The following is a 26,881-nucleotide window of genomic DNA, read 5'->3' as shown; positions in this document are numbered from 1 at the left end:
ATGGTCCACTATCTCTATCCCAAAGAGAGATATGACGGTAATGTAAGTTAAAATAAGACGCACTTGCAGGGGGGTTGTAAACGGCCGACCGGGGCCTAAGTGACCCGAACTTAAAGCCCGGACTAGGCTGCATATGATGATGTAGGTCAAAAAGCTATGTAAGAAAGGTTGGATCCTTTTTTTTGAACCTCCAAGGATTGGCAACATGATTCAAAAAGTATTTTAAAAACTTACTTTTCAGTACTTTACTTTTGGTCTTTACAATAATGGGGAGAGAAGTTAATGTAAAAAGAAAGGAAAGTTAATCTAAACAATCAAATCGGAGCCTACTTTAAAAATTTTACTAAAAGAGGTTGTTTTGAAGGCCAATTTGTCCTCAAATTGATTATCTCCACCTCACGATACATGCATATGAGAAAAAATTGGATTTCAAGTTTTAAAAATAATACATCTTGTAATACATTTTTGAACAAGCAATTTTCAGGATTTTTAAGTTTTAATAGATATGCTCAATCTATCACAAAGATTTATAGTATTAAAACCACATTTCTCGATACTATTTGAACATGCGCTCTACTTTGATTGTTTACAGTCTCGGCTCTATACAAACCGCACCCTAAAAAGAATTGTGTTCTTTTATTGGGAAAAATTTCTAAAAGGTTCTAGACTAATATATGTACAAAATGTACACCTAAAAAACCCACTAAAGAAGGTTGTTCCTATGCAGGAAAACCTTCAAATTAGTCATCTCGACCATAGACATGAAAATGAGGGATTTCTAGTCCTAAAAATAGTTCATCAAACATACTATCTGAACCGTTCATTTTCAAGATTTTTAAGTGTTTATAGATCTGCATGATCGTCAGCATTTCTGGAACTTTAGATTTCTTTATTGGGGGCAACAATAGATTTTCATATCATTGCAAGGTTTTGAAGTGCCGAAACTGCATTTTCGGCATAGTTTTGAGGTACACCTTACTTCAATAATACAGGATTGACACCTTATACAAAAAAAACTGGCCCTTCTTTATGTGGGTACACATTATATGGTATTAAATTTAAACACCAAAATATGCATATTGAGGAGAGAAGAGGTGAAGAATTTCATGCTTCCAAGATGCTACGGCAGGTCAGGAGTGCCCATACACTTATAGGGCCGCGTTTGGGCAAGGGCATTTGAGGATGGGTGGCCCTGGTCAAGCTTTTAGGGCCACCTTTGTACCAGTCCAAGATGGGTATGTAGCTAATTTGGGGAAAGCAGAGCGCATATATCTTTGGTTTACCAACCTTTGGATTTTTTTGCCATCCCTATCCCATAGCTATTTTTGGGTCATTTGTTTGTTTAACATGGAATTGTATTTTATTTGAAAAATATTATTTTTGTTTAAAAAAATAAATTTTTTAACGTTATTACATAAACATTGAGAATCTTCCGTTATTACATGTACACCCATTTTTCACCTTTGTAACAATTTTTTAAAAAATAACGGAACTGCTTGTTTTGGTTGTTGAAATACCGAAAGTACATTGTATTTTAGTTTTTGAAAAGCCAATAATCCCCTAATTTCGGTTGTTGAACAACCCAAATCGTAAATCTCTTTTCCAGTATATTCCTGGAAAATAGGGAACCATTTTTTGTTTTTCAAAGTTCGAAAACACATATATTCTCACAATTTTGGTTGTTGAACAACAAAAATCACAGTTTTCTTTTTAAGCATGTTACTATCAGATAACTTGTTTTCCATTTTCGGGTTTTTAAAGACCGAAAATATATGTATTTTGATTTTTTTACTCTAGTTAAACACGTAGTTTGAAATTTTAATTTTAAAATTCTATGACTAAATAAATTGATGTGGGAATTTTTTTTTTTTTTTAATTTAAAGAACCGTAATGTTGACGAAAAATTGATCTAAATTATTCTCTCTAAAAAGTATTCCTTTCAAGGAATTTAGCTATGAAGGTGGACATCTAAACTCTATTTTAAAAGAGCACAAGTATACTATGCTCCATAGTTTACTTGTGCTTTCTTACTTGAGAGGAGTTTTTGTTCATGAAATTTTAGTAACTGCTTAAGAATTATTAGATGATTATTCTAAAAGAAGAACTTAAAATTTGAGTTTTTTAAGTCTTGGATCTCATCATCTAAAAATTGAATGGTCTCTATTCAATCTTGAAACATTATTATTTATTATTTTTTTAACTGCATAGAGGGTAATAGTTAGGATTTTATTTTATTTTATTGAGGTTAACCTATGAGTTGAGGTGAACGAGTTACATCCCCAATATTTGAAGTTCTAAATTAATTCTAGGTGGAGTATTACCCGAGGGAGTAAGTGAATATTATACCCCCAGTTTTACACACTTTAGAAAGTAGTGATAAAGATGTATCTCTGCTCCAAATATTTTTCCTCCAAATCTCCTCTCATGTGTGGATACTCTCCTGCATATTCTAATGGCGGATGATCTCTCATAGTTTGGAGAATTACATCTCTTGAATTTTAAAATATTACATTCTTATACCTATTAATTTTAGGTGGTTTTTATCTCTCTCTTCATGTTTCTATCTCCCTCTCCAACACAGTTTCTCTCTTTTTTATGTCTTCCTCTCTCTGTACTCATAGGGAGTTTCCATATCTCTCTACACATTATTTTTAAGAAGTTTACTCTACAATTACAATATGTCTAGAAGTAGGCTTTTTTTAATCTTGTGATAGGTGTCCATCTTTAACTTTGGCTTAATAATATAGTATAATATAGGTATAAACTAGTAAAAACCACCAATGCCATCAAAAGCATTGATCACAAATGACAAAACTCTCTAAAATAACATAAAAGTACATCCTAAAAATTTAATTGAAAGTGAAACTGCGCACGTAAGAAACACAAACTATTTCGAAACAATTATATTTTTGATAGAATATGAAAATAGTAACATATGACTTTGAGAAGCATAGCTCAATTTAAATTTTTTAAATTAAAATCTATAATTAAAAAGTATATTTTTAACAAACAAATAAAACAACCATCAAACCAATTGTTCACAAAAGTGTTTGCACAATTTCTTAAGTTTTGTTAGTTTCTCATCTTTATTGGTAATTAAGCATCAACTGAAAAGCTACTCTAAATTCAAAAATATAATTAATAATTAATATAGGTAGTAGCATAACAATTATTGACAATCATGTGAAAATATCCTGAAAATAAGATCATGAGCCAAAATTGATACAAATCAACCGCTTATGGAATTAAAAAAAAAAAGAAAAGAATTCACTACATACTTTATATTCATCTTGTATGAACTAACTCTAAACCTTGATATGCAATACACATGAAATAACAAATATAAAAAATAAAGAAAACAAAATACAACAACTCACCTTTATGGATGAACTTGTTTTTTGAGCTTATAGAATGGACAATGATACCTGCACAAAATAATATGATAATAAAATTTTGAATACCTAAAAACATGAGAGTAAAATAAATATTTAAAAGTAAGAACACATTTAAACAATACCAAGTGCAAATAGGAAAAGAAAGAAAGAAACAAGTCTTGCAACGTGAACCACAAAAGCCAACTCCACATAAAGAAGTTGTTCACCATATATCTAAAGAAAATAAAAATCTAATTTATTATTCCAAACATGCCTCTTACACATAGGAGAAATCCAAAAAAAAAAAAAAAAGGAAAGGAAGAATTTATTTTCCTATAAAGCAAAATTATTGATAATATTGTGAAAGAACAATCAATAAATTAAACATTGTCTAAAAAAGAAAAAATGGTTCAAATTACATGAATGAAACTTCATCAACAAATTGAATACAAATCCGAAAAATCCAATCTCTAGCTTTCTATTGATAAAAATACAAAATAAAAATAAAATTCATATAAGAAAATTAAAAATGATGGACAAAATGGAACATGTCTTATTTAAATATTGGCTTTGGAGAGAATGAGGAAATCTAAGTAGATGGGAAAAAAGCTGGGAGAAAATAACATCCATGATAGAGAGAGAATCGTGGGGTTAAAAAGGAGCGGTGATCAGGTGAGAGAGAATTTAGAAGAGAAAGATGAGAGAGTGACCCATGGGTTTGGAATTTTCATAAGGCATCATGAGAGAATATTGGAAGAAATAGAAATCTGACTTTTGAAATTTCACAATTAATGTGCTTTATTGCATTTATCCTTGTATATTTACTCTCACTAGATATTTCTTACGAAATGATATCATGTAAATACATCTAGTGTTATCACTCTCAAAAAAGGAAAAAGTTTATATAGGGATGCAACCTTATAATGTAGAACTACGGATGCACCTCAAAAATCCATCGTAAAAAGTATTTATTAATGTTGAAAAAGCTTTTGATAGATCATCTCGACATCGAGATGTATGACCATGAAAAATAAAAAGATTTTAAATCTTAAAAATAGTGCATTTTATCACATATTATCTACACCATCCATTTTCAAGATTTTCATATGTTTTATAGATCTACTTGATTTTAACCAATTTTAAAATTTAAAATTTTATAATTAGATATAAAAATAGATTTTGAGATAATCCTAACAATATTTTACATCAAAATTATTTACCATGATAAAATTTGAAGGCGCACGTTACCTCTACAACTACTGATGCATCCGTATGCCAACTGCATCCCTAAAAAAAAATCTAAAAAACCATTATCTCTCTCTCTCTCTCTCTCTCCATCTTTACATACCTCTTATTCACTATCTCTAACTAGTTAGCTAATTTTTGTATAAATCCCTATAATTCGAAAAGACTACAAAATGTCTATAGGTTGAGTTCTACAGTACTTCACTTACGGTTTTATCACCATTCAAAGTTTATCACACATTCATAGATGTCTGATAGTGTTTAAATTTTAATATTTTTTTTACAAATCATAATAATCTGAAATTTTGTAGGTGTGTGCGCCTTAGTGAGTTGCACATGAATAAAATATATAATAATAATTTGAATGATAAACATTATGTAAAATTCCCCTATAAATTTTCAGGGGTAATTTCATCTTTCTATTTATGATTATTATTTTTTAAATATTTTATTTTGGTGCAACTTAGTTATATGTACACACACCCCAAATTTTAGGTAAACCTAATTAGTACAGTAATTATAAAAATTCAAATACTACTGAACAACTGTGATCGTGTGATGAACTTTAGACGGTGATGAGGTGTTGGTGAAGTACTGTAGAACTTCACTTATAGGCGTTTTGTAGATCCTTCCCCTGTAATTTTGATATCTATCACTCTTTATAAAAATGATAGAAGCCCTAGGATCTCTCTTGATCTCCACGTACCTCGCTCTCTCTCTCTCCATCATCTTTTTTAGGAACCATCATATCACTCTTCTCATCTCCATGTACCTCTCAATTACCCTCTTGATATTGATTTTAGGGAAATTTTAGTATAGAATCCTAATTCTACATACTATTTCGTGGTAGACCCTCCTTGCGTTTTTTTTCAAGTGGTATAGGAAAACCCCTAAAGATTTCACCATAACCCCTCATCTCTTATGTCTATCTTTTATTGACTTTTGATCATAAAAATTAACCTCAACAAATATTTTTATATCATTTCAACTCAAAACCTTTTTTAATGGGTGGAAAGGGCAAAAGATGGTTAAAAATGTTTTTGGGATGAAATAGTATAAAAAGATTTGTTGGGGCTAATTTTTATGGTCAAAAGTCAATAAAAGAGGGAGATAAGAGATGAAGGGGTACGGTGAAATCCTTAAGGGTTTTCTTATGTTGCTTGAAAGAAAAAATGAATGCGGGTCTACTATGAAATAATATGATGAATTAGGGTTCTATGCAAAATTTTCCCTTGATTTTACGTAATTAACTAATTTCTATATAAATCCGTAATTTTGTTATAAAAGACTGCAGACGTGTAGATTTGGTAGGAATTGAGCATAGAGCGAACGAATTCCAGTCTTCTAGCAAACGAGAGAAACCTCGTTTTCCAATTTGGGATATCCATCATCACTCTTTCTATGTATGATATAAACCGTAGGATCCCTCTTAGTCTCCATGTACCTCTCTATCCATCTTTCTCGCTATCCTATTGCATGGGTGAATCGGTTGCCATCACAACATAATCGGTGGCTGAAAAAGTACGTGATCGGATAGCTTCTCCATTAGTAGGTGGTCGAGCGCTCGAATAGAAGAAGGAAGCTGACATGGACTTCTCTATTGATCCTTCTACTTCTCTTTTCGAGACGCATTCCATATGTTGTTCAATCGGCCAGTAATGTGCTAATGCACATCTATTTTCTTGCTTGCATTTGTTGGTTTATTTTTTTTCCGGCCCATTCCTTCTTCCTTAATCCAAGTAACGGCAATACAAGGTAGAGTACCGCCATTCTCTCCTAGCTTCGACTGCCAATTGCTTTTGAGAAATTGTTAGAGAATCAAACAAAATAGAGTTCAAAACGTTTTCTCTTCTTTAACACTGTCAAGGATGTATTTAATGGAGTGCCTCCCAATTGTTTCAGAAAGAGAGACCGTAGTGCCATCATCTTTTTTAGGAATGATATCTTAAATATATCTCTCTACATTTTTCACTCTCCAAAAACTAGGAAACCATTATCACTCTCTCTTCATCTCCATGCAGCTCTCAATCATTCTCTCTATCCTAGTTTAACCTAATTAACTAATTTCTATATAAATTCTTAAAATTTAGAATATCTATCACCTTTCCTGAAAATGATGATAGGATCGCCGCTGATCTCCATGTACCTCATATCTCTCTATCACCATCTTCGTTTTTAACTCTCTATACTATCCTACTATATTATTAAACCCAAATTAAGGGGTGGAAATGTAGAGATATTATAGTACAAATCCTTTTGGATATAGGACAAAAGGGACCTTACCTAGAGAGACATACATAATTTAGTGCATGCAGAGAGAGACAAAGAGACATAATTTAATACATATATATATAGAGAGATGAAGTTAGAAACATGCAGTTGAAAAAATCACATTAAGAAAGGAATGGACAATAAATCTATCTTATTTACTTCCATGATCGAATACAATCAAAATTGGAATCTTTTCCTTATGTCCCCCTTTTATTGAGAATCAAAATTTTTCATGCTCTCTCATATCTATCATAGCTTTCTCTATTTGATGCAGAAGAAAAATTCAAAAAGACAATTAAATAATATTTTATTTTAAGAAAAATTTGAAAAGAAAATTAGTATTATTTTATTTTATTTTCTTAGGGTTAGGAAGAGATAAGTTAGGTCCGGTTTTTGTTTTTGTTTGTGAACTTAAGAGATTAAGTTAGATTTAATTAGATATTTATAGGGTATCACAGCAGAAGAACGAGAAATTTAAGGAGATCTAGATATCATTAAAGTTAAGGGATAAAGATTGAAGAAATAGTAGGAAAATAGGCTGAGAGTTTTAAAGCATGGTAGAGAGAGAGTTTTAAAGAGAGACATAAAGTATTATTTTTTAGGTATTTTTATTTTTTTGTTTATTCTAAAAGTCTATTTAAATGGAAGAAGTCACTCATTATAAAATGAGTACAATATTGGAATTGAGTAAAGTTTATCTGGTAAAAATATCTTTTTGGGTTGGATTCCCTTGCACACCTTGAGAGAGAGTATAATAACTTATTATTTTATTTTATTTTTATTTTCTGGTTTATTATTATTTCTCTTTAATACCAACTGAAGCACGGAGAATAATAACAAACTAAAAACTAAATAAATAAAATAAAAGTTTGAGAGAATATATCCATCTCTAGGTTTGCAAGGGAATCCACCGCAAAAAGTCCGCAAGAGAGAAGGGAATCCACCTCAAAAACATATTTTGATCAACTTTACTCAATTTTAATATCTCTATTCTCTTTACAACGAGGGACTTATTCCCTTTAAATAGATTTTTGAAAAAAATTAAACAAATAAAAAATAAGCCCAAAAAATAAAACACTCTCTCTATAATTGTCTCTCCCACGTCTTAAAACTCTCTCTCTCACACACACACCCACCCTATTTTTCTCCTCTTTTCTCAATCCCTTATCTTTTCCCATATCTACATCAGATATCTTTAAATCTTATGATTTTCTATGGGATTTTTTATGGTTTAAAAATAAGGCTTCTCAAAACAGCTCAGGCATAAAAATAACTCATGCCCCACCTAACTTATACCTTTGTATCCCTAAGAAAATAATAATAATAATAATAATAATAATACTATTTTTTTTTTGAATTTTTTTTGTGGGTCACTATTTGCAAATGTTCAATTATGCAAAGGGTGGTGCACCTTTACCTATCTTTCTTCTCTTGAATCCAACCATTATTTTTACAATGGGAATGAATCCATAGCTCCTTCCGCACCTCCCACTATCTTTGGCAAAGAAAAAAGGTGAAATTGTAGCTAACAATGTAGGGTAAAAAATAGTGAAATAGTAGCTAACAATGTAGGGTCCTTGTCAACCCCTCACTTGTAGAATTAGAAATCCCAAACACCATAATTTCACCCAATATCGTATACATAGTTAGCTAAAAACAAAATAGGTGAATAAAACTATTATCGAGTGTAAGATATATAGCAAAAATCGAGTGTACGATAAAAAGAAAAAATTAAACCACATTACAACGACACACGGTTTATATGGTTCACCTCGTAAGGCTATGTCCATGGCCTTGACAAATGAAATCTACTCTCCCAATAAAGATTACAATTTTAGGTTATAAAAGATATACCTCTATCCACACATCAGTAGAAGCCCTCGCCTATCTTTCCTTCTAAATCTGCTCTCCCAACCAAATAACACCATCGATCATTCTCATATTTTGTAGTGCTATACTGCTACCGGAGGGAGAACCTTAAGTGAAACCAATTTTCTTTTTATAGAAGTAAAACTTTAACCAATCCAAAACTCTCAAGGGAAAATTACCTCTGTATGAGGCTATGTCTCTCTCTTTTGAAGACCTATATCCTACTTAGAGATTCCTTCCTATAAACCCCAAAAATGGTGACACTTAAAGGATGAATATTATCTTGCTTGACCTCTACTGGGGGCTTCTTTCTTGCTCTCCAATATAGGTGTGGTGATTTTGACTATCACCAAACCTAACAAAGAAAAAAGACATGAGAGTATATAAAAGAAAGAAGAGACAACAAGAAGTTGTAGATACCAACAACTACGTCTCTATATCCAAAAAGGAAGTAATTATAATATATCATTGTTGGAAAAACGGGTTGGTTAGAATCGAAACCGGCCGGTTAGCTTGGAACCGGCTGGTTAGCTCCGAATCGCTAGGGTTTCGAGTCTTGTTAGGGGAGGTTTTGATGATCTCCCCTAGCCTAGGGTACAACCCCATAAATTTTCAAGCCCAGAACTAGCCAGTTAGGGGTTGAACTGGCTGTGTTTTGATCAAACCAACCGGTTTTTCAACTAATCGACCGGTTAGTGGATATAATGGGTTTTATAAACAAATAACGGTATAGTTAAAATAACGGCCATTATTTTCAATTGAAGCCGCTATTTGATGTAGGAATTCACAGGTTGAAGCCCTACTTGGGCTTCTTTCTTGCTTTCATATGTAGGTATGATGATTTTGACTATCACCAAACCTAACAAAGAAAGAAGACGCGAGAGTATATAAAAGAAAAAAGAGATAACAAGAAGTTGTAGATACCAACAACTACGTCTCTATATCCAAAAAGGAAGTAATTATAATGTATCATTGTTGGAAAAACGGGCTGGTTAGAATCAGAACCGGCCGGTTAGCTTAGAACCGCTAGGGTTCCGGGTCCGGTTAGGGACGGTTTTGGTGATCTCCTTGCCTAGGGTACAACCCCATACATTTTCAGGCCCAAAACCAGCCGGTTAGGGGTTGAATTGGCTGTGTTTTGATCAAACCAACCATTTTTTCATATAACCGACCAGTTAGTGGATATAATGGGTTTTATAAACAAATAATGGTGTAATTAAAATAATGACCGTTATTTTCAATTGAAACCGTTATTTGATGTAGGAATTCATAGGTTGATTTTTTTTCAGCTTCCTTTTATTCTTTTTTCTACCATTTTGTGGCTTTTTTATGCTTTATGGTTGTAAAACATTATTTACTGTCTGTAAAACAAGCAAATTCACACCCAAATTGAAAAATCAAGAAATTTTATGGATTGAAATGGTGGATTTCACGCCTTTTGAAAATTCCGCCATTTCATCAATACCACCTTCAATTGCCAATGGTTTTCACTGAAATTTGAGAGTTTTTAATCATAATCAAATCATCTAATCATATACCTCTTTCAATTTGTTCAAAAACCAAAAAATTGGGGGTTGATTTTGTCCCGAAAAGTTGCTACTCGAAGAACAGGTGTTCAATCAAAAAAAAAAAAGATTTTGGATTGATTTTTTTGTCGTTTTTTATCAAATTGATTTGTGTATTTTGATCATCAAATCTTCATCTATGACATAAACTAGGTATGCTTATTTATTATTGAGTAAATATTTTTATATGACTTTTTTTGTTGCTCAATTTCACAGGTCTGAATTTTCCACGATTTTTTCAAATAAATAAAAACTACCGATTTTATTATTATTATTATTGTTATTAATGATGCATTTGAAAGGGTGATTGCAGCCTTTATAGTGCATGTGTGTTGATTTGTTCGATTATCCAAACATTGAGGGTCGTTCCTTGCTTGAAATGCTACTCAATTTTAGGAGTTTTTGAAAAATCGATTTTTAAAAAAAAAATTCTTTAACTTTATAAAATTATTATTTTTTACGAATATGGGAAGTGTTTTTTATTTTTCTTAATAAAATAATATTTTTTATTAAAATTATTTATTTTGATAAAAATATGTTGTTTTGATTTATATGACAAACCCTATATGTATCGGCCTCTCTACCTTGTGACATCTTGCCTTTTACTGATGAAATTCTAGAAGGACATGTAAACGTTGGTGGATCAATTTCTTTTTCATTGTTTCTAATTGTGATTAGCAGTATCTTAAAGTAGTGTAAAACTTGAAACTGGAGAGCGTAAACATATATGTGTGCCTATATTTTTTAGTAATAAACGTAGACTAATGTAATGTTTCTGCCTAGTTGCAACACCTGAATATCTAGAGTGCATATTTACACTGGGTAATACATTTATGGTAAGGTGTGGTAAATTTATTATCAGACTTAATTCTAAGAAACAAAAATATTTATGTGATTTGCTTGGGATCATGTACAGGACCATAGTATTCAAATATTAATTTATAAAATGTTGTTTCAATTGTTTTTTTTTTGTAAGATAAATGTATGTAATAAGATATTATACACTTAATCTAAGTTTTTCTTCTATTTTTTTTTATTTTTTTTGTGGGTTTTTGACCCATTTGTTTTTTAAAAAGACCCATTTGTTTTTTAAAAATCTACTTGACATGTTAGTTCGGTTAACCACCCCGATTAGTCTGGTTCTGGTTATAACTGCTTCCAGCCCCATGTCCAGTTAACCGTTCTGATTCGATTTTGTGAACAATGTAATATATAATGACTTCATTCTATGTCAAAGTTAAATAAATATTTTATTATTTTTATAGCTCTATATCATTTTTTTTTTTTCATATGTCATAATTTTTTATCCTCCTCTGTTTGCATCAGTGTTCATAAAATCGAACCGGAAAGATTAATCGGACATGGGGCCGGAAGCAGTTTTACCGGCTTAACCGGTAAACTGGCCGATTCAACCGTTCTAACCATGCAAGTCCTGGACGTTCAAAAAATTGTTGAAAGAATAAAAAAGATACAAAAAAAGGCTTCTAAAATATAAAAAGCATATAAAGAATGATTAAAACAAAACACATTCAAATAAAATTGAAAATTAATGAAAACAATGGATTTTAAGAATTGATTTGTGCCTTGGGTTATTTTTAAAAAATTTCGAAAAACATGAAAAATGATAAAAGTGAGTATCAATAGACAAAACAATTTCTAATCTTTACCATAATATAAAAAATATTAAAAAATGTATTACAAACCAAATTCCTTATTTTTAGGATTTTATATAAATTATTTTTAATTTTATTTGCTAAAATACCTGTCTATCACTAAAACAGCCGAAAACCAGAACCGGCCAGTGGTCGGCTCCAATCTAACTGAGAGGTTACCGGTTAGATGGCTCGGATTTTCTAATGTGGGTTTGCATTGAACCCACCCACAAGGATAAATACAGTTAACCGCGTCTCATTAGTACCTATCACCTAGAACATCACGAGGATAAAGCTAGGAATCAATTATCATCACAAGAATTTCAATTTGCATTAAATTCCAAAGGAATCAATTATTATAATTGCAAAATTCTAAAATCTTATGAGATAGGATGTTTTGAAAATTAAACATTGTACATATCCATTTTCCATGTAAATGTTTTGGAAATGTCAAGTTAAAGCCATCTGAATGTGCTGATTTTCCATGTGATTTTGGGATGTCACTTAATTAGTTCCACACACTTAGTTTTGCATAAGCACTAGTAACTGGGGCAAGCATTAGGTAAAGTTTCACACACTTTTTCGATAAAGGGTGTGGTTTATATATCGTGGTGAGTGTGGTTACTAAAGGCCTTATGAATGCTGGTAATAAACATTTTGATATAATAAAATATAAACTCGATAGAAGTGTAGTCTTTCGTGGACCATACTAAACAAATAATATTTGTTGATACTGAACTGAGCTTTATGAACTAAGCCAGACGTTTGGAAAAAACCTATGTTACCTAAGCATGAAAAACTATCCGATAAGGGTTTTAATAGGTCATCCCTTGATGAAGTCAGAGTCAGTCTGGATTTATAAGCCGATGAATTGTGTAGCCCTTATGTGTGATGGTAGCCTTCAGAGGCGAGGCAAAGCTTCATCCGCGTGCCATCACAAACATGTATATAGGATAGTTGTTTCGGGAAAGCGAACCATATTTCAGGGTGAAGCTTATGTATGTGCGAGAGATACTCTTATACGTCATATGAGTTGTGGTCACATCAAGTTTGGATGACCTTGGTACATCTCTAGAGGAGAACTTGAAATTCACAAACTGATATGACAATTCCTTGCCCATTAACTATACTTTGGTGACCCACTAATGAGCCCCTGTATGGACTGTGGGTTGTGGGCAATACTGGGTCGGTTTAAGAAAGCAAGCATGCGTTGTAGCCTACAGTTAAAGGTGGAGTGCATCAATGTTTTATTTATTTAATTCTTAAACCATATGGATCTTTTTCTCATGAATGAATTTAACTATGTTTATTTTATTGATATATGATTTTTAAAATTATTATTTGAAATTTTTTAGATCTCTGGATATTTTATTTATCAAATTTGAATTTATAAAAACATGGATATTGATCTTAGAATGATTTAATTATTTAAATTGAGTTTTATGAAATTTTAAAAATCATATAATATTTTAATTAATTTGATTATTGCAGGACCAATAAGCTATATGGGCCCACCATTGCATTGTGGGTGGGGCCCATGAGTGCACCTAAGGTGGCATGCCCCACTCCAAGCAGCTTTCCAATTTTGTTGGATCAAGCTTGGGCTTGAAGAAAAAAGTTTGTGATGTTTTAGAAAGTGTTTACCTTAAGGTAGCTTTGAATGGATTTTTGGAAATCATGAGGAGGCTTATGCATATTTTTTGGTAAGCCTAATATTATGTTTGAATTAATTTGTTTAATTTCTATTGATGAAAAAATGGTTTATAGGAACTGGGGGATAAATGTTCTAGTACATTCCATATGATGTTGATGATCCATCTATGGAATTGAGGGCTTAAATCTCTAACCCCACAAGTCACCCAAAATCAATAATGCATATTCAATATCACAACAAGAAGCAAGTCATAAAAAACCCTAAGAAACCCTAATCCTATTTTTACACTATAAAAAGAGGACCTTATGCCCATAAATTTCTACACCAAAAATCTAGTTTCTCTCTCTAAAATTTTTATCTCTTTGTAGAATGCCAAAATTGCGGGCATGCCCCACTTAAGAAAGAAAGTTCCCTCTCTCTTATGTTACAATATCTTGATCCTAAGGGTTGGGTAGAAGTAAGTAGATGTTATCTCTCTTAAACTAGGTTTTATGGGTTACACTTAAGTTTGAGATTTATGATCAAGAGGAGTTCAAAGTTCAATTGGAGGGTTTGGCCTAAACTTTCTTTACCTAGATTGAGATCGAAGGTTGATTTTTTATCCCGTACCATCGAATGGAGATGACTCGGTGTGGGGTGTAATAAGCCCGGTTGAGGTAATATATGGTACTTCTTTTTTATTTCTTGCCATATTTAATTATATTGGCTTTATGTTTCCAAGCATAAGAATTATGATTACTTTTTTGTTTAAAGAAATTGGTTTAGTAGCATCAAGGTTTTTCAGAACTTAGGTTTTCTAGTTTTATTTTCTTTGTAGCAAAGTATTGTAATAAAACTACTTATACGTCAAGCAATCAAAGTAAGACACATATTCAAATCTTTGTCAAAAAATATAGTTTGCATGCCAAAAGTTTTATAATGGTCTAAAATCCAAGTTTGCTACTAATTATAAAATTTAAAGTTAAAGTAATGGTGTAAATCAAGCATATCTCTAAACACCTGGAAAACTTTAAAACAATGTTCTAAGATTCGCCCAAGGCCACTCGGACTCGGCCGAGTTACTCGGTCTCGCCCTCTGGGGGAGGTGAGGTTTGGGTGAGTAGGTTGTACACCATCTTTATAAAATTTATTTACCCTAGTATGGGAAGTTTAGGTCACATACACTTGAATGACTCTTTGGGTAGTGCCACGCATATGTCCCAACATGGAGATTTCAATTTTTAATTTGTTTGAACGATGGGAGTCTCCCCTCCCCCACCCCGCCCCCCATTTTTTTAATTCGGGATAGACTCGGGTGAGTTAATCAGACTCGCCTGAGCAACTTGCCTCGTGCCAAGGTCCTAGTACCCCGGCAGAGTCGTGTTTCATAGCACTACTTTAACATTATGGTCCTCATAAAGTATTTCAATAAAATTCTATCATGAATTGTAAACAAATGCATTTTTATGTATTATCACAAAGAAGTGCTCCCTTATTTGAAATGAAAATGAACAGATTTTTATGAGTGTGAATAAAGAAATGTCAGGATGATCACGTGGCCATCATAAAAACATGAAAAATGTTACTAGCACCATTAGAAAGACTAACGAGGGACATTGAAGGTACAATTCGAATAGTGAAAGTCAATGGAAGTACTTCCTAACTGCCGTCCATTCCATTTTTTGACGTGTAACAACGTGATCCACATAACCCCACACCACACCGACCATGGCTGAAAAAATAAGGACTCTGGTTTTCATTAGAAGGCAACTCACATCATTTCTTCAAAAGACTGTGAATGGCAAACCAGAGACTGTTATGAATTTATTTCCAAATACTTTTATCCAAGGAAAAAATACCATTTGGGGACTCAGGATCGCCCGTCCAAAAAACCGCTTTGGATGGCGGTATGGGAGAGAACGGGCCAGTTCATGGGAGAAACTAGCCAGATTTTAATATTTAATGAGGTTTAGATGGGCTTGATCAATTTCCAATCTCGGTTCGGATCCAAATCACCAACTTTTTAAAACCTTGCTAGGCATGCATTTTTGTACTGCTTTGAGAGAACGGGCTAGTTCATGAGAGAAACTAGCCAGATTCCAATATTTAATGAGGTCTACATCTGCTTGATCAATTTCCAATCCTGATGAGGTTGGTTGGCTATGAAGTTTGTGCATTCATTTTGACATCACCTTGACATCAATTTTTTAGAAAGTAACTTTTGATCCATCTAAAAAATGGAAGTACAATGTAGATAATTTATTACAATATACATTATTTTTAGATCTTAAACTTTTAATTTCTTTTAACATAATGTTCAAGGGGTTGTACCCCTATTAAAATAAGTAAAGCCTCACCTCGTAACTTATCAAACATTGCAATTCAAGTGTTGAAAAACTTTTAAATCGGTCATTTTAGCTTGAACATTATGATTGTAAAAAACAAAATTAGGATTTCAAGTTTTAAAAATAGTGTATATTGCAACAAATCATCTAGACCATCAATTAAAATTCAACATTTAAAATATAGTGTAAATCAAGTAGATATGTAAAAACTTGAAAATCTTGAAAATTAACGGTCCAAAAATACCTTACAAGATGCACTATTTCCAAAACTTGAAATCTATTTTTTTCTCATGTCCATGCATCTTGATGTCGAGATGATCAACTTGCGAATATTTGGGCATCAAAATAACCTCTTCTGGTGAAATTTTTAAGATGGGCTCGAATTTGATTGTTTAGGGCCTTGGCTCTATAAGAAGTTCCCCTCAATAATCCTTTTTTTTTTTTTTTATCTTGATTTTTAAGGAATGTACAATCCCTAACATGAAGATTATTAATGTGCAATAAATAAATAAAAATTAAATCTCAAATTTATATTATTTAGAAAGAAATATTGGAGCTATTAATTTTACCTTTTTCTTGGAGGGACCAATACTTAGATCTAACTTCAGATGATCCTTTATGCATAGGGGGACCTAAATGTAGAAATAGGTCCCCCTGTACATAAACTACTTTTTGGATAAAAAAAGTATATAAGGTAACTATTTACTTTTAATATAAAAAGATCACAATCACTCGTATCATTGTCCTATCAATTATCGTGAAGAAACCGAAGAGCCGTGTCGTAAAGGAAGAGACAGAAATTGTTATTACGTTTTAGCATTTGATTTTCATTTATGAGGATGAGGATTTAGTTACCGTGAATGTGTTAGTCCCAAATGTTTGGAAAAATATTACTGATATTTTGTGACATTGGACCTATAATGGACCGCAAAGGAAAATGTATGGTTCCTATCAATAGCAACTCCTCATGGATTGCACGTGATGCACATGACTGAACTCCCCAAAGTTAGGCACAAACTCCCCTATAAATATACCACTGCACTTCTTTCAATTTATTACCATTCTCATTTTCGCACCCCAAAAGAAGGATTTAGGGGCAGTCTTGCACTTTAGAGAGAGAGAGTCATGGAAGTTGTAAATGTTCTACACATGAATGAAGGTAGAGGGACGATGAGCTATGCACAAAATTCATCCCTTCAAGTAATTCTCTCTCTTTATCTCTCTCTTTTTTCTTTTTTTTTCTATTTTTTTTTTATTTTTATTTTTATTTTTTTTTTTGGAATAAAACCTAGTTAAGAATGTTTGTAGGCCCCAATATTCGGGGATGTAAGCTCCTCAATATAGCGACACTCTAAAAAACTAGATAAAATAGAATCTTGCTTTGTATGTATGTCCCTCCATAAAAAAAAAAAATTTATGATTGAATATAGACTATCTATTTTAAGATGATCGTATATAAGTGTTTAGGAACTCAAAATCCAATTTATTCATGTAAAAATACTTGTCCGGTAGATCTAACGTGGACTAAAAAATTTTAGATTGATAAAATCCTCTTAAGTATTCTTTGACCGAGGAAGTTGATGTACAATATTGTTTCCATGCAAAAATCTACGATGAGAAGATACAAGACTTCTCCTCGTTTGCACTTAAACTAAATCAATTATTATTTTTTGTAATTTGTGAAGAAAGGGGTTTTGTAAAAAGGATTATCTAGAGACCATTTATCTTTTGTATATGGAAGTCACAATCATTCTCACTCGGTAAACATCAAATTGGATGGCTTGGGGTGAGTCACAAAGTTCGATAATTTTTTTTTTAGAACTTTGTATCTATTCAATAACATTATTATGACCACCAATTTTGAAATTTAAAGGATAAGAATGATTATGACATTTATGTACAAAAGATAAATGTTCTTTTAGTAGACAATCTTTTTGTAAAATTATGATACGAGCAGCAAAAAGGGACTTCTTTCCTGCAAACCACTGGCCAGATCGGCTAAAAGTTTGCCGCAACCTTTCTAAGGAGATTGACAAAAAATTAAATTTAAAAAAAATTATTATTAAAATAAAATAAAATAGATTGAAATAAAATGGCCTTCGTACTAAGCCCCACAAAGAGTTAGAGTTTGGATCAAGCTTAGGCCGTATGGCGAGATGGAAAAAAGTTGTTTTTGAACAAAATTGGCAGGGAGTTAAGGGCCTTGGTTCCCAATGACTCGGGTAGTTTAGGGTCAACCTTAGGTCTAAGTTTTGTTTTGGTTGGAAAGATCTGTTTTGATTGAAATTTTTTTGAAGGTTTGAAGTAAAGGTCTGCGTGTAAGGCCCATAATTCTTGTCACCGAAATGGTGGCCGAATCTAGACCGTTCATTTGCTCGTGACATAGTCCATGTCTTGTCCCATAATTGGGCCTGGACAGTAGTAGTTCCCACCACGCATCCCATGTGGCCTCATGGAGATATTTCTGGTCCATTTAGGGAATTTACTAGAGTTTTTAAGGTATTTTTTAATGTTTTAAAGTTAAATTTGATCTTCTTTATTGTTCAAGGGGCTATGTTTAGGGTTTGGGGTTATTACAATGTAAGAGTAGCTAGGGCCTAATTGTGCTGGATGGTTTTTTTAACGTATGGTTTAGGAAAGTTAGAAAGGCTTTTCCCAATGTCTTGGGCTAATTCAAAGTTGTGTAATCCAATGGGTTTAGGATAATTAACTGATGCAAGATAAAATTATTTTTATTTTTATTTTTTCGAGGATGTAAAATTTAATTTTAGTGTTAGGATTTATTTTCAAAGTTTTTAATTCTTTTATACATTTTAGGATTTTTTAATATTTTTATTTACTATTCACTAGTTTTTTAGGTACCTTTCACAAGTACTACTCACGGATTAATGTTCACATGGGTAAAATTTTTATTACAAATTTTATGTTTAAGTGAGGATTTTTTGGTTCATTTTAATTAGGAAAAAGTTTATATAAGGATGCAACCTTATAATGTAGAACTACAGATGCACCTCAAAAATCTATCGGAAAAGGTAGTTTTAATGTTGAAAAACCCTTTGATTGATCATCTCAACATCGAGATGTATGACCATGAAAAATAAAAAGATTTTAAGTCTTAGAAATAGTGCATTTTACAACATACTATCTACACCGTCCATAGTCAATATTTTCATATGTTTATAGATCTACTTGATTTTAACCATTTTTAAATTAAAAAATTTATAATTAGATGTAATAAATACTTGATTTTAATTATAAAATTTATAATGATTTTATAAATTTATAAATACTTGATTTTAACCATTTTTGAGGTAACCATACTTGATTTTAACCATTTTAAAATCAAGTATTTATAAAATCCATAGCTGTAGTGGTAAGGTGCATCTTCAACATACAATGATCATTTCCTTGACGATTTTTCTAAAGTATTTATAAATATGTCAATTGATTTCAAAGATCCAACATCAATGTATAATTGTTGTATTTTGATTTCCCCAGTAAACAACAAGTCTAAGAATTCAAAGCATAATATATGGGTTGAAGAAGATTATGGAACTGATGTGGAATTCATCTTAGCCTACGTTTGAACTTTAGGATGAGTTTTCTCTAATAAGAGGAGAATGATCCAGGATCAAATTATTGTTATTTTTAATTTTTTTTTAATTTCAAAGGATGCGTATTTTAATTTAAGTTTTAGGTTTTATTTTTATAGTTTTGAAGTTTTTAAGTATACTAGATTTTCTCAATGTTTATATGCTAATTATTGGTACTTCTCATGGGTATTATTGATGGGAACTCTTCACAGGTTACTCTTCGTATGAGTAAAATTGATGCGAATTTCGTATTGAAGTTAGAACTTTCTAGGTTTGAATATCTTTGAATATTAATTATAATGTAGAAGAGGTGTGTGGGGCCGTGAGCTAGTCATTCTATAAAAGAAGGATATATGTGATCTAGCTGGAGTATATAGCAATTTTTTTCTTTCTTTTTCTTTTCTTCATGGTCTAGATCACTTACAAGTAGTCTTTTTACAATATAATAACTTCAAATAAAATAATACATTAGGATCTTAAGAACTTGAAGCCATTCAAAACCTTTCTTTTAATAACAAAGAAAAAGACACAATCTATGCTTGAGAATAAAATACACAATAAATAAATATGAAATAAGCAAAAGAGGGTGCTGGAGATTATTTCAATCGGGCTTAGTACACCCCACGTCGAGTCTCCTCTTTTCGATGGTACTCGGGATCTTTGATCGGTCTCTTGATTTCTCATTTTTATGGCAAAACCTAATCAATGCACATGGAACTCGATCTAGAGCCACCTATCTAAAGCCTCAATGCTTAGACCTAATTTAACCCCCTTGGCTTGATCCTTATAAGATCTAGAAATCTAGAAATGAGAAAGAAAACTACCAACTAGGGATGATCCCTTTGCTACCCACAAAATGTTATAACGAAATTAGCTTGATTTAGAACCCATGAGAGAGAGATTCAAACTGACCTAGACTAGCTTGGGCGTGTTTCCTTAGAACCAACAATAAAGAGAGAGAGACTTGCTAGGTTGGGGTGTGCCCCCTTAGGATAGTTTGAGAGAGAGAGAGAGAGAAAGAGAGGTAGGCTAGGGTGGGGCGTTTTCCCTTAGGTTTCTTGGAGTGAGAGAGAGACAACTTATGTGGGACATGCCCCTTAGAGAGGTTTGAGAGAAAGAGAATATTTTAGAGAGAGAAGTGAGAATAAGTAAGAACTGTAGAAACAATGGAGAATGATCTCGTTTATAGATTTTTAATGCATTACGGTTTGCCATAAAATCGTAGGAGCAGATCTTAACCGTCGATTTAGTGAGATTTGTGGGATGAGAGATGTGAGCCATCAATTCTATAGATCCACCATCAAGATGCTAAGGAAGGTGCTAGAATCATATCCTCCCCTTCATAAACCTATTCCCATCAAATAAGTTAAATAAGGAAATTATCTTTTTATTTTTTTATTAGTAAATATTTATTCCTTACTTTTCAAATAAAACTTTCTTGATTAACAAGATATTCTAAAACTCAATATTATCATTCCTTAATGCAAGTAGGCTTCTCTCCAAAATGGAAAGCCAACTAGGATGGGATGCCTCTCGCCATATTTAGCAAGAAAAGGCAATCCCCTATAGGTGGGGCGTGCCACCCTTTGATGGCCACTCATGGGCCCCACCCAATTATCTCATGAGATTTTAATGGGCTTCCAATAATTATGGAATCCCACATATTTTATAAACAATAAAAAAATTGATTTTCAAAATTTTCAAACCTCTTAGTTCATTTAAAACTTTATAAATGAATTTCTCTTGATTTATAAATCCAAATGACAAAATTAAAATATCAAAAAATTCATAAAAATTAAATAAGCAATCTAAAAATCAAATAACATAAAATTAATTAAATTAAATTAATTTTGATAGGAGTCGAATCCAAATAGGTTTAGGATTTAATCAACGCATAGGAGCACTCTACGTTCAACTGTTGACTACGATCCACACTAGCTTTTTCTCAAACTAACCTAGCAGTTCCCATGATTTACAGTCCATTGCAGGGGTTTATGATTGGATCGCCAAAGTCAATCAATTGACTAGGGGAGAAAATCACAATCTGTAGATTTCAGATTCTCCCCTAGAGACAAACCATGATCTGCCATACCATGATGCAATTATGACACTATGGTGCATAGGGGTATTCTCTCGCACATGTACATACTTCACCCTCAATGGTGGATTACTTTATCAATATGGCTATTTATTTACATTTCGTGTGATGATACAACGATGAGGTTTTAGTCTTGTCTCTATAGACTATTCATCATACATAAGGGTCACACAATCCATTAGCTTTCATCCGGGCATACTCCGACCTTATCAAGGGCTAACCCACTAAACCCTCCTCGACTACATCTCTATGCCCAGGTAACTTAGGTTTTTTAACTCGGCTGGCCTAGCATGTCAAGCCTAATCCCAGTATCGGTAAATTGCATTTGCCTAGTATGGTCTATAAGAAGACCACACTCCCACTGAGTTTATGTTTCACTATATACAATGCTCATATAAGCTCTCATAAGGCCACATAAACCCAACATTCCATACAATTTTAGAATTTTAAAGAGGGTAGAGAGAGGGGACGCGTAGAGAGAGAGAGAGAGAGAGAGAGAGAGAGAGAGAGAGATTTAATGGGTAGGGTAAAAGAGGTAAATGTAGTTTAGTATTTAAAACATGAATGATTTACATACGGATCTTAAAATTTTAGGTAAACTACAAAATGCTCTGCTCATTGGCAGAAATTACAAAGAAGGTCGGTTAGCCCATATTTGTTTACTTTTCTAAATTTGCCCCTCGGTCAGCTCGAATTTTAATTTTTTACTTTATTTTTTTTGTAATTTTCACATATAAGGGGAGTATTTTGTATTTTACCTAAAATTTTAAAGCCAGTACATAATTCACTCTTAAAAACAATGACTTTTTGACTGAGGGCAGGGTAAAAGCAAAAAAAAATAGTAACTTTTTGACTGGAGGCAGGGTAAAAATAGGAAAAAATAGTAACTCGGTCATAGGTTTGATACTAAAAGCATTGGGGGGTAGAATATCTACAAAGTTCATTTTGGAAGGATATCCATAATTTTCCCTAATATGTCAGCTATTCTATAAGAAAATAATTTTTCATGCTTTTGGAAAAAGGGTGAGGTTTATACAAGGCACTCTCCTTGTAAAGTATAAATAAGGTGTACCACTAAATTTTTTTTTGGAGCTATAATTTTGGTTTTAGAATCTTTAAGATGGCTTGAAAATATATTTTTATCTCTAATTATGAAATTTTAAATTTTAAAATAGCACTCGAAAATCTTGAATATAAACATCAAGATAATTTGTTGCAACAAGCATAACATTTAGGATTTCAAAATTTTTTTTTTATCTCCACGCATCTTGATGCCAAGATGATCAAATCGGAGGATTTTCCAACATTGGAACACTCTCTTGAAGAGGAATTTTCAGGAGCACCGTTGACACATTTCTGAGATAAATGTAATCTTTTTTCTCGTATACTGTCTCTACCTCTCTTCTCTCTCATCTTCTCTATATTCCGCTCTCTCTCTCTCTGCCCCTAAATGCCATTGTATGTCACTACCATTGATGGGTTTCTTCACAGAGACATGGATTGGAGTTGATTAAGCCTATAACCAAGGAGGCAGTGATGAATTTGCTCTCTACCCATTTCCCTGAGAGTTTAGGGATTGCTGATCTCGGCTGCTCTTCTGGTCCCAACACATTCTCAGCTTTAATCACCATCATCGAAGCGGTGCACAACATATATCAGCAGGTCAATTTGCCAATGCCGGAGTTGCGATTGTACCTTAATGACCTGCCTGGAAATGACTTCAACTCAATTTTTAGAGGACTCCCTTCATTCTATGAGATGGTGAAAAAGAAAGGAGTTTCAGGGTCTTGCTTTGTGGCTGCTGTCGCGAGTTCTTTCTTTTGTAGATGTTTTCCGTCAAATAGTTTACAGTTTGTTCACTCTTCTTACAGTCTGCATTGGCTATCACAAGTAAGCAGCCACTCTTTTTTCTCCTGCCATTCTGTTTATCTCTTTCATTAATGTCGAAACAAAATAAAGAAACCTTTTTACAAGGATTTTATAATCTTTTGTTTACCATGAATCTTGGAAAAATCCTTATGATGATATTTTCAAATGCTGCCGGAACAGGATTAGACTAGTTGGACTGATGTTCCGGATCACAAACTTGTTCAGTCAAGTGCAAAAAGGGGATCATGAAACAAATATGTTTTCAATATATTTTGTGAATTTATTTTTATATTTTAGGTTTTCAACCAATTATTACATGTCCAATCTAATTTTGGTAATACCGATATGCTCAAATGGTTGCCTGATTCAAACATACCAGGTTTAATGGAATTTTGGTTTTAAGCTAAGCAAACAGTTTTCAATAAATTTTATGTGTCGGACCAACATAAAACGCAATTTATCCGAAATGTAAGATATATGGTGGTCCCGCATGTCCAATATTCAGTTCAACATGGGCTAGAACACAGAAGTTAACATGTTTTGTGGAATCAGATACTTTATGAAATCATTTTGGTTCATCCTTTTATATTCATTTTGGTGCAACTAACTATAAATTCAACTACACATGTTCTCAGATTTTTCTTTTGAAAAGGTTTAGGTAAAGTATCCACTTTATACTATTGAAACAAGGTGCACATAAAAAATCCTCAAGAAGTGAGTGTGTTCCTATTATCTTGAGCTCAAGATATATAGATATTATGAAAAAAGTAATTTTAAGATATAAAATAGTGCATCTTATAACAAGTTATATGCACCGTCTATTTTTTTCAAGATTTTTAAGTGTTTATCTATCTATTTGATCTGTGCCGTTTATGAAATTTTAAATTTCATAACTATGGATAAAAATAAAATTTCATGCCATCATAAGATTTTCGCACCAAAACTACTGCATCATGCAAAATTTAAATTTCCTTTCCAAAATCGTCTATAAAAATATAACAATTTCGAATAAATTCGCAGGTTCCTCCAGGACTTTATGATGAGCATGGAAAGCCCCTTAACAATGGCAATATATACATAACTGAAAATAGCCCACCAAGTGTAACACATGCCTTTCTTCAACAATTCCGGAACGACTTTTGTCAATTTCTCGAGTTCCGTTCAGAAGAGGTGGTCCGAGATGGGTGTATGGTGTTAGTATTTATAGGTCGAAGGACAAAGCAAGCAGGTGATAAAGAGGGTGGCCTTATATGGACTCCTTTGAGTCAAGCTATAAAGAACCTGGTTTCTAAGGTGCTCCCCCCATATCTATGTCTACTATACATATCCAAGCTTTGGCACTTTGTAGGACAAAACAATATGTGTGTTTTTGACAATTACTAAAAAAAAGAAAAGAAAAAAAAAAAAAAGGCTATATGTGTGTTTTTTTTGTGAACATATGGGAAGTGTACAGATAGAAACCAGAGATTTGTGAGTAGGATGAAAACTGCTATTTGCAATTTTCATCTCTGTTACGAAGTGGCAGCATTTGGTAAATTGGCAAACTAAGTCCAAGTATTGTTAAATGCTCGCAATCCAACCATGAATGTGCAGAACCAAAAAATGCCACCCCTACAAAGCCGATCCATGTTTCAGGGTTAGATGTCTGTCTCTTCTAAACTTTTGAAGGTGTGTTGGCACAGGGATTTATAGAAGAGGAGAAGCTGGATTCTTTTAATTTGCCATACTATGGTCCATCTGCCGAAGAAGTTGAAGAAGAGGTGAAGAGAGAGGGGTCATTTACAATTTCGCGTTTCGAAAAACTACGAATAACACCATGGGAAGCCAGCCAGAATGGAAAAGACTTAGCATTGATGTTGCGAGCTGTGGCAGAACCCTTAATCAAACATCAATTTGGAGAGGAAGTCATGGACATGCTATTTGAAGAATATGCTGAACTTATTCAATTGGATATCGACGAAGGGAAGAAGAAGCTGACTCATTTTGTTCTGGTCTTGAAAAGATCAAAGTGAACCTACTTTGGTTCATCATCCAGCAAACTATCCATTAAATTCGACATTTCAGATTATGGGGAGCTTGGTTTAATGTTTATGTACATCATATCTTGATGTCGATTTGTGGTGAGCTTGTTCTATAGTTCATTTACTTGTTTTTTCTCCAGTGGACCTCACTTTGAAGTTTTTTGTAAGTTTACATGAAGTGTTTTTTTGCAATAAAAATATTTCTTCACTAGTGTGTCCGTTGTTTATATATAAAATTATTTATATTCACAAACAATCCAACCAACTAGAACCCTGACAATAAAGAAAGATTCCAAGATATACCTTTAGAGTTTCATAAACACAAATAGTTTTCATAAAATATCAGCTCTAAACCAAGACGAGGAGAGAGAATGAGAAAGATGATAGGTACAAGCCACAGGGGAGAAGGAGAGAGAAAGATGAGGGAGGGGGGAGAGGAAGATGGAAGGAACATCAGTTGGAATGAGGAAAAGTGGCGAGAATGGAATCTTATCAAATATAAGATGGATTGAGGTACTGATGTACAAAGATGCACTTATTTTATTTTTTTGAAAGGGGTGGATTCTGATATTTAGGGTCCGAACCATGGTTACCGGGAGCCAGTGCGGGAACCGGAGATCGAAGGGTATCAGGAGCTCAAACATTCAGGGAGCGTTCTTCGTACAACGTATCTATGTTGAAGCTGGATCCCATATATAGAGTATCTTGTTCTCAATGTTCATGGGAGAGAGATCCGATTTCACAAGGACTGTGGTTTCCACTTCTCATGGGATCTCAACCCTAAATACCCAGGGACCGCAATCTGTATAAATTTGGTTCCTCAATCCATAAATATGAAGCATCGTAGTCCCAATGCTATTGTAAACTAGATCCTATTATGCAATAGATGGGGTTTCCTCTTCCCATTGTGTTAATAACTCTAGTAGCAATCTAGATAATTTAATTCTTTGTTTGGGATCAATACATAAAAAAGATCGAGATCCACAAATATAGGGATTGAGATCCCGACAAGGATGGAAATCCATAAATATTGGGATTGAGATGATTAAATCATGGATTACATTACAAATATGTTAGGGATCAGGATCAATAAAATAGGGGGATCGAGAAGCATGATTAGGTGGGATTGAGGTCACTACAAATTAGGAATAGAGATTTTGTGGAAAGGTGGATTCCAGACCCCGAACCATGTACCCTAGGGGCGCTCCTGGTAACAATGTCCAAACCCTCACACTTGTGATTTTTTATTTATTTCTTAATACGAAGATGGGTTGGAACATCCGGTATAGGTCAGAATGAAGCTTGTCACCAAAAATGTTAGAGGTTTAAGGAGCAACAAAAGAAAA

At 32.9% G+C, this 26,881-nt stretch overlaps 1 protein-coding gene across 1 annotated transcript; it reads left to right on the top strand.

The window, feature by feature from the left end:
• Positions 1 to 16,881: 16,881 nt before the first annotated feature.
• LOC148780589 (putative jasmonic acid carboxyl methyltransferase 1) lies at positions 16,882 to 25,743 on the top strand. Its single transcript, XM_088845983.1, has 4 exons — positions 16,882 to 17,154; positions 23,137 to 23,535; positions 24,535 to 24,807; positions 25,197 to 25,743. Exons 1-4 carry the CDS (start codon positions 17,080 to 17,082, stop codon positions 25,524 to 25,526), a joined length of 1,077 nt encoding a protein of 358 aa, XP_088702109.1. The 5' UTR covers positions 16,882 to 17,079; the 3' UTR covers positions 25,527 to 25,743.
• The last annotated feature ends 1,138 nt before the right edge of the window (positions 25,744 to 26,881 follow it).

Source organism: Amborella trichopoda, chromosome 9 (assembly GCF_054954075.1).
Source record: "Amborella trichopoda isolate Santa Cruz 75 chromosome 9, AtrichopodaSantaCruz75HAP2 v2.0, whole genome shotgun sequence".
Lineage (NCBI taxonomy): Eukaryota > Viridiplantae > Streptophyta > Magnoliopsida > Amborellales > Amborellaceae > Amborella > Amborella trichopoda.
The sequence above is the reverse complement of the archived record's forward strand: the minus strand, read 5'-3'. Positions and strand labels throughout refer to the sequence as shown.

Excerpts from the sequence above, each read along its gene's own strand:
- LOC148780589 (XM_088845983.1), top strand. The coding sequence starts at position 17,080 with ATGGAAGTTGTAAATGTTCTACACATGAATGAAGGTAGAGGGACGATG. Across the intron at positions 17,155-23,136 it reads CACAAAATTCATCCCTTCAA|AGACATGGATTGGAGTTGAT; the intron begins GTAATTCTCTCT and ends GTTTCTTCACAG. Across the intron at positions 24,808-25,196 it reads TAAAGAACCTGGTTTCTAAG|GGATTTATAGAAGAGGAGAA; the intron begins GTGCTCCCCCCA and ends GTGTTGGCACAG.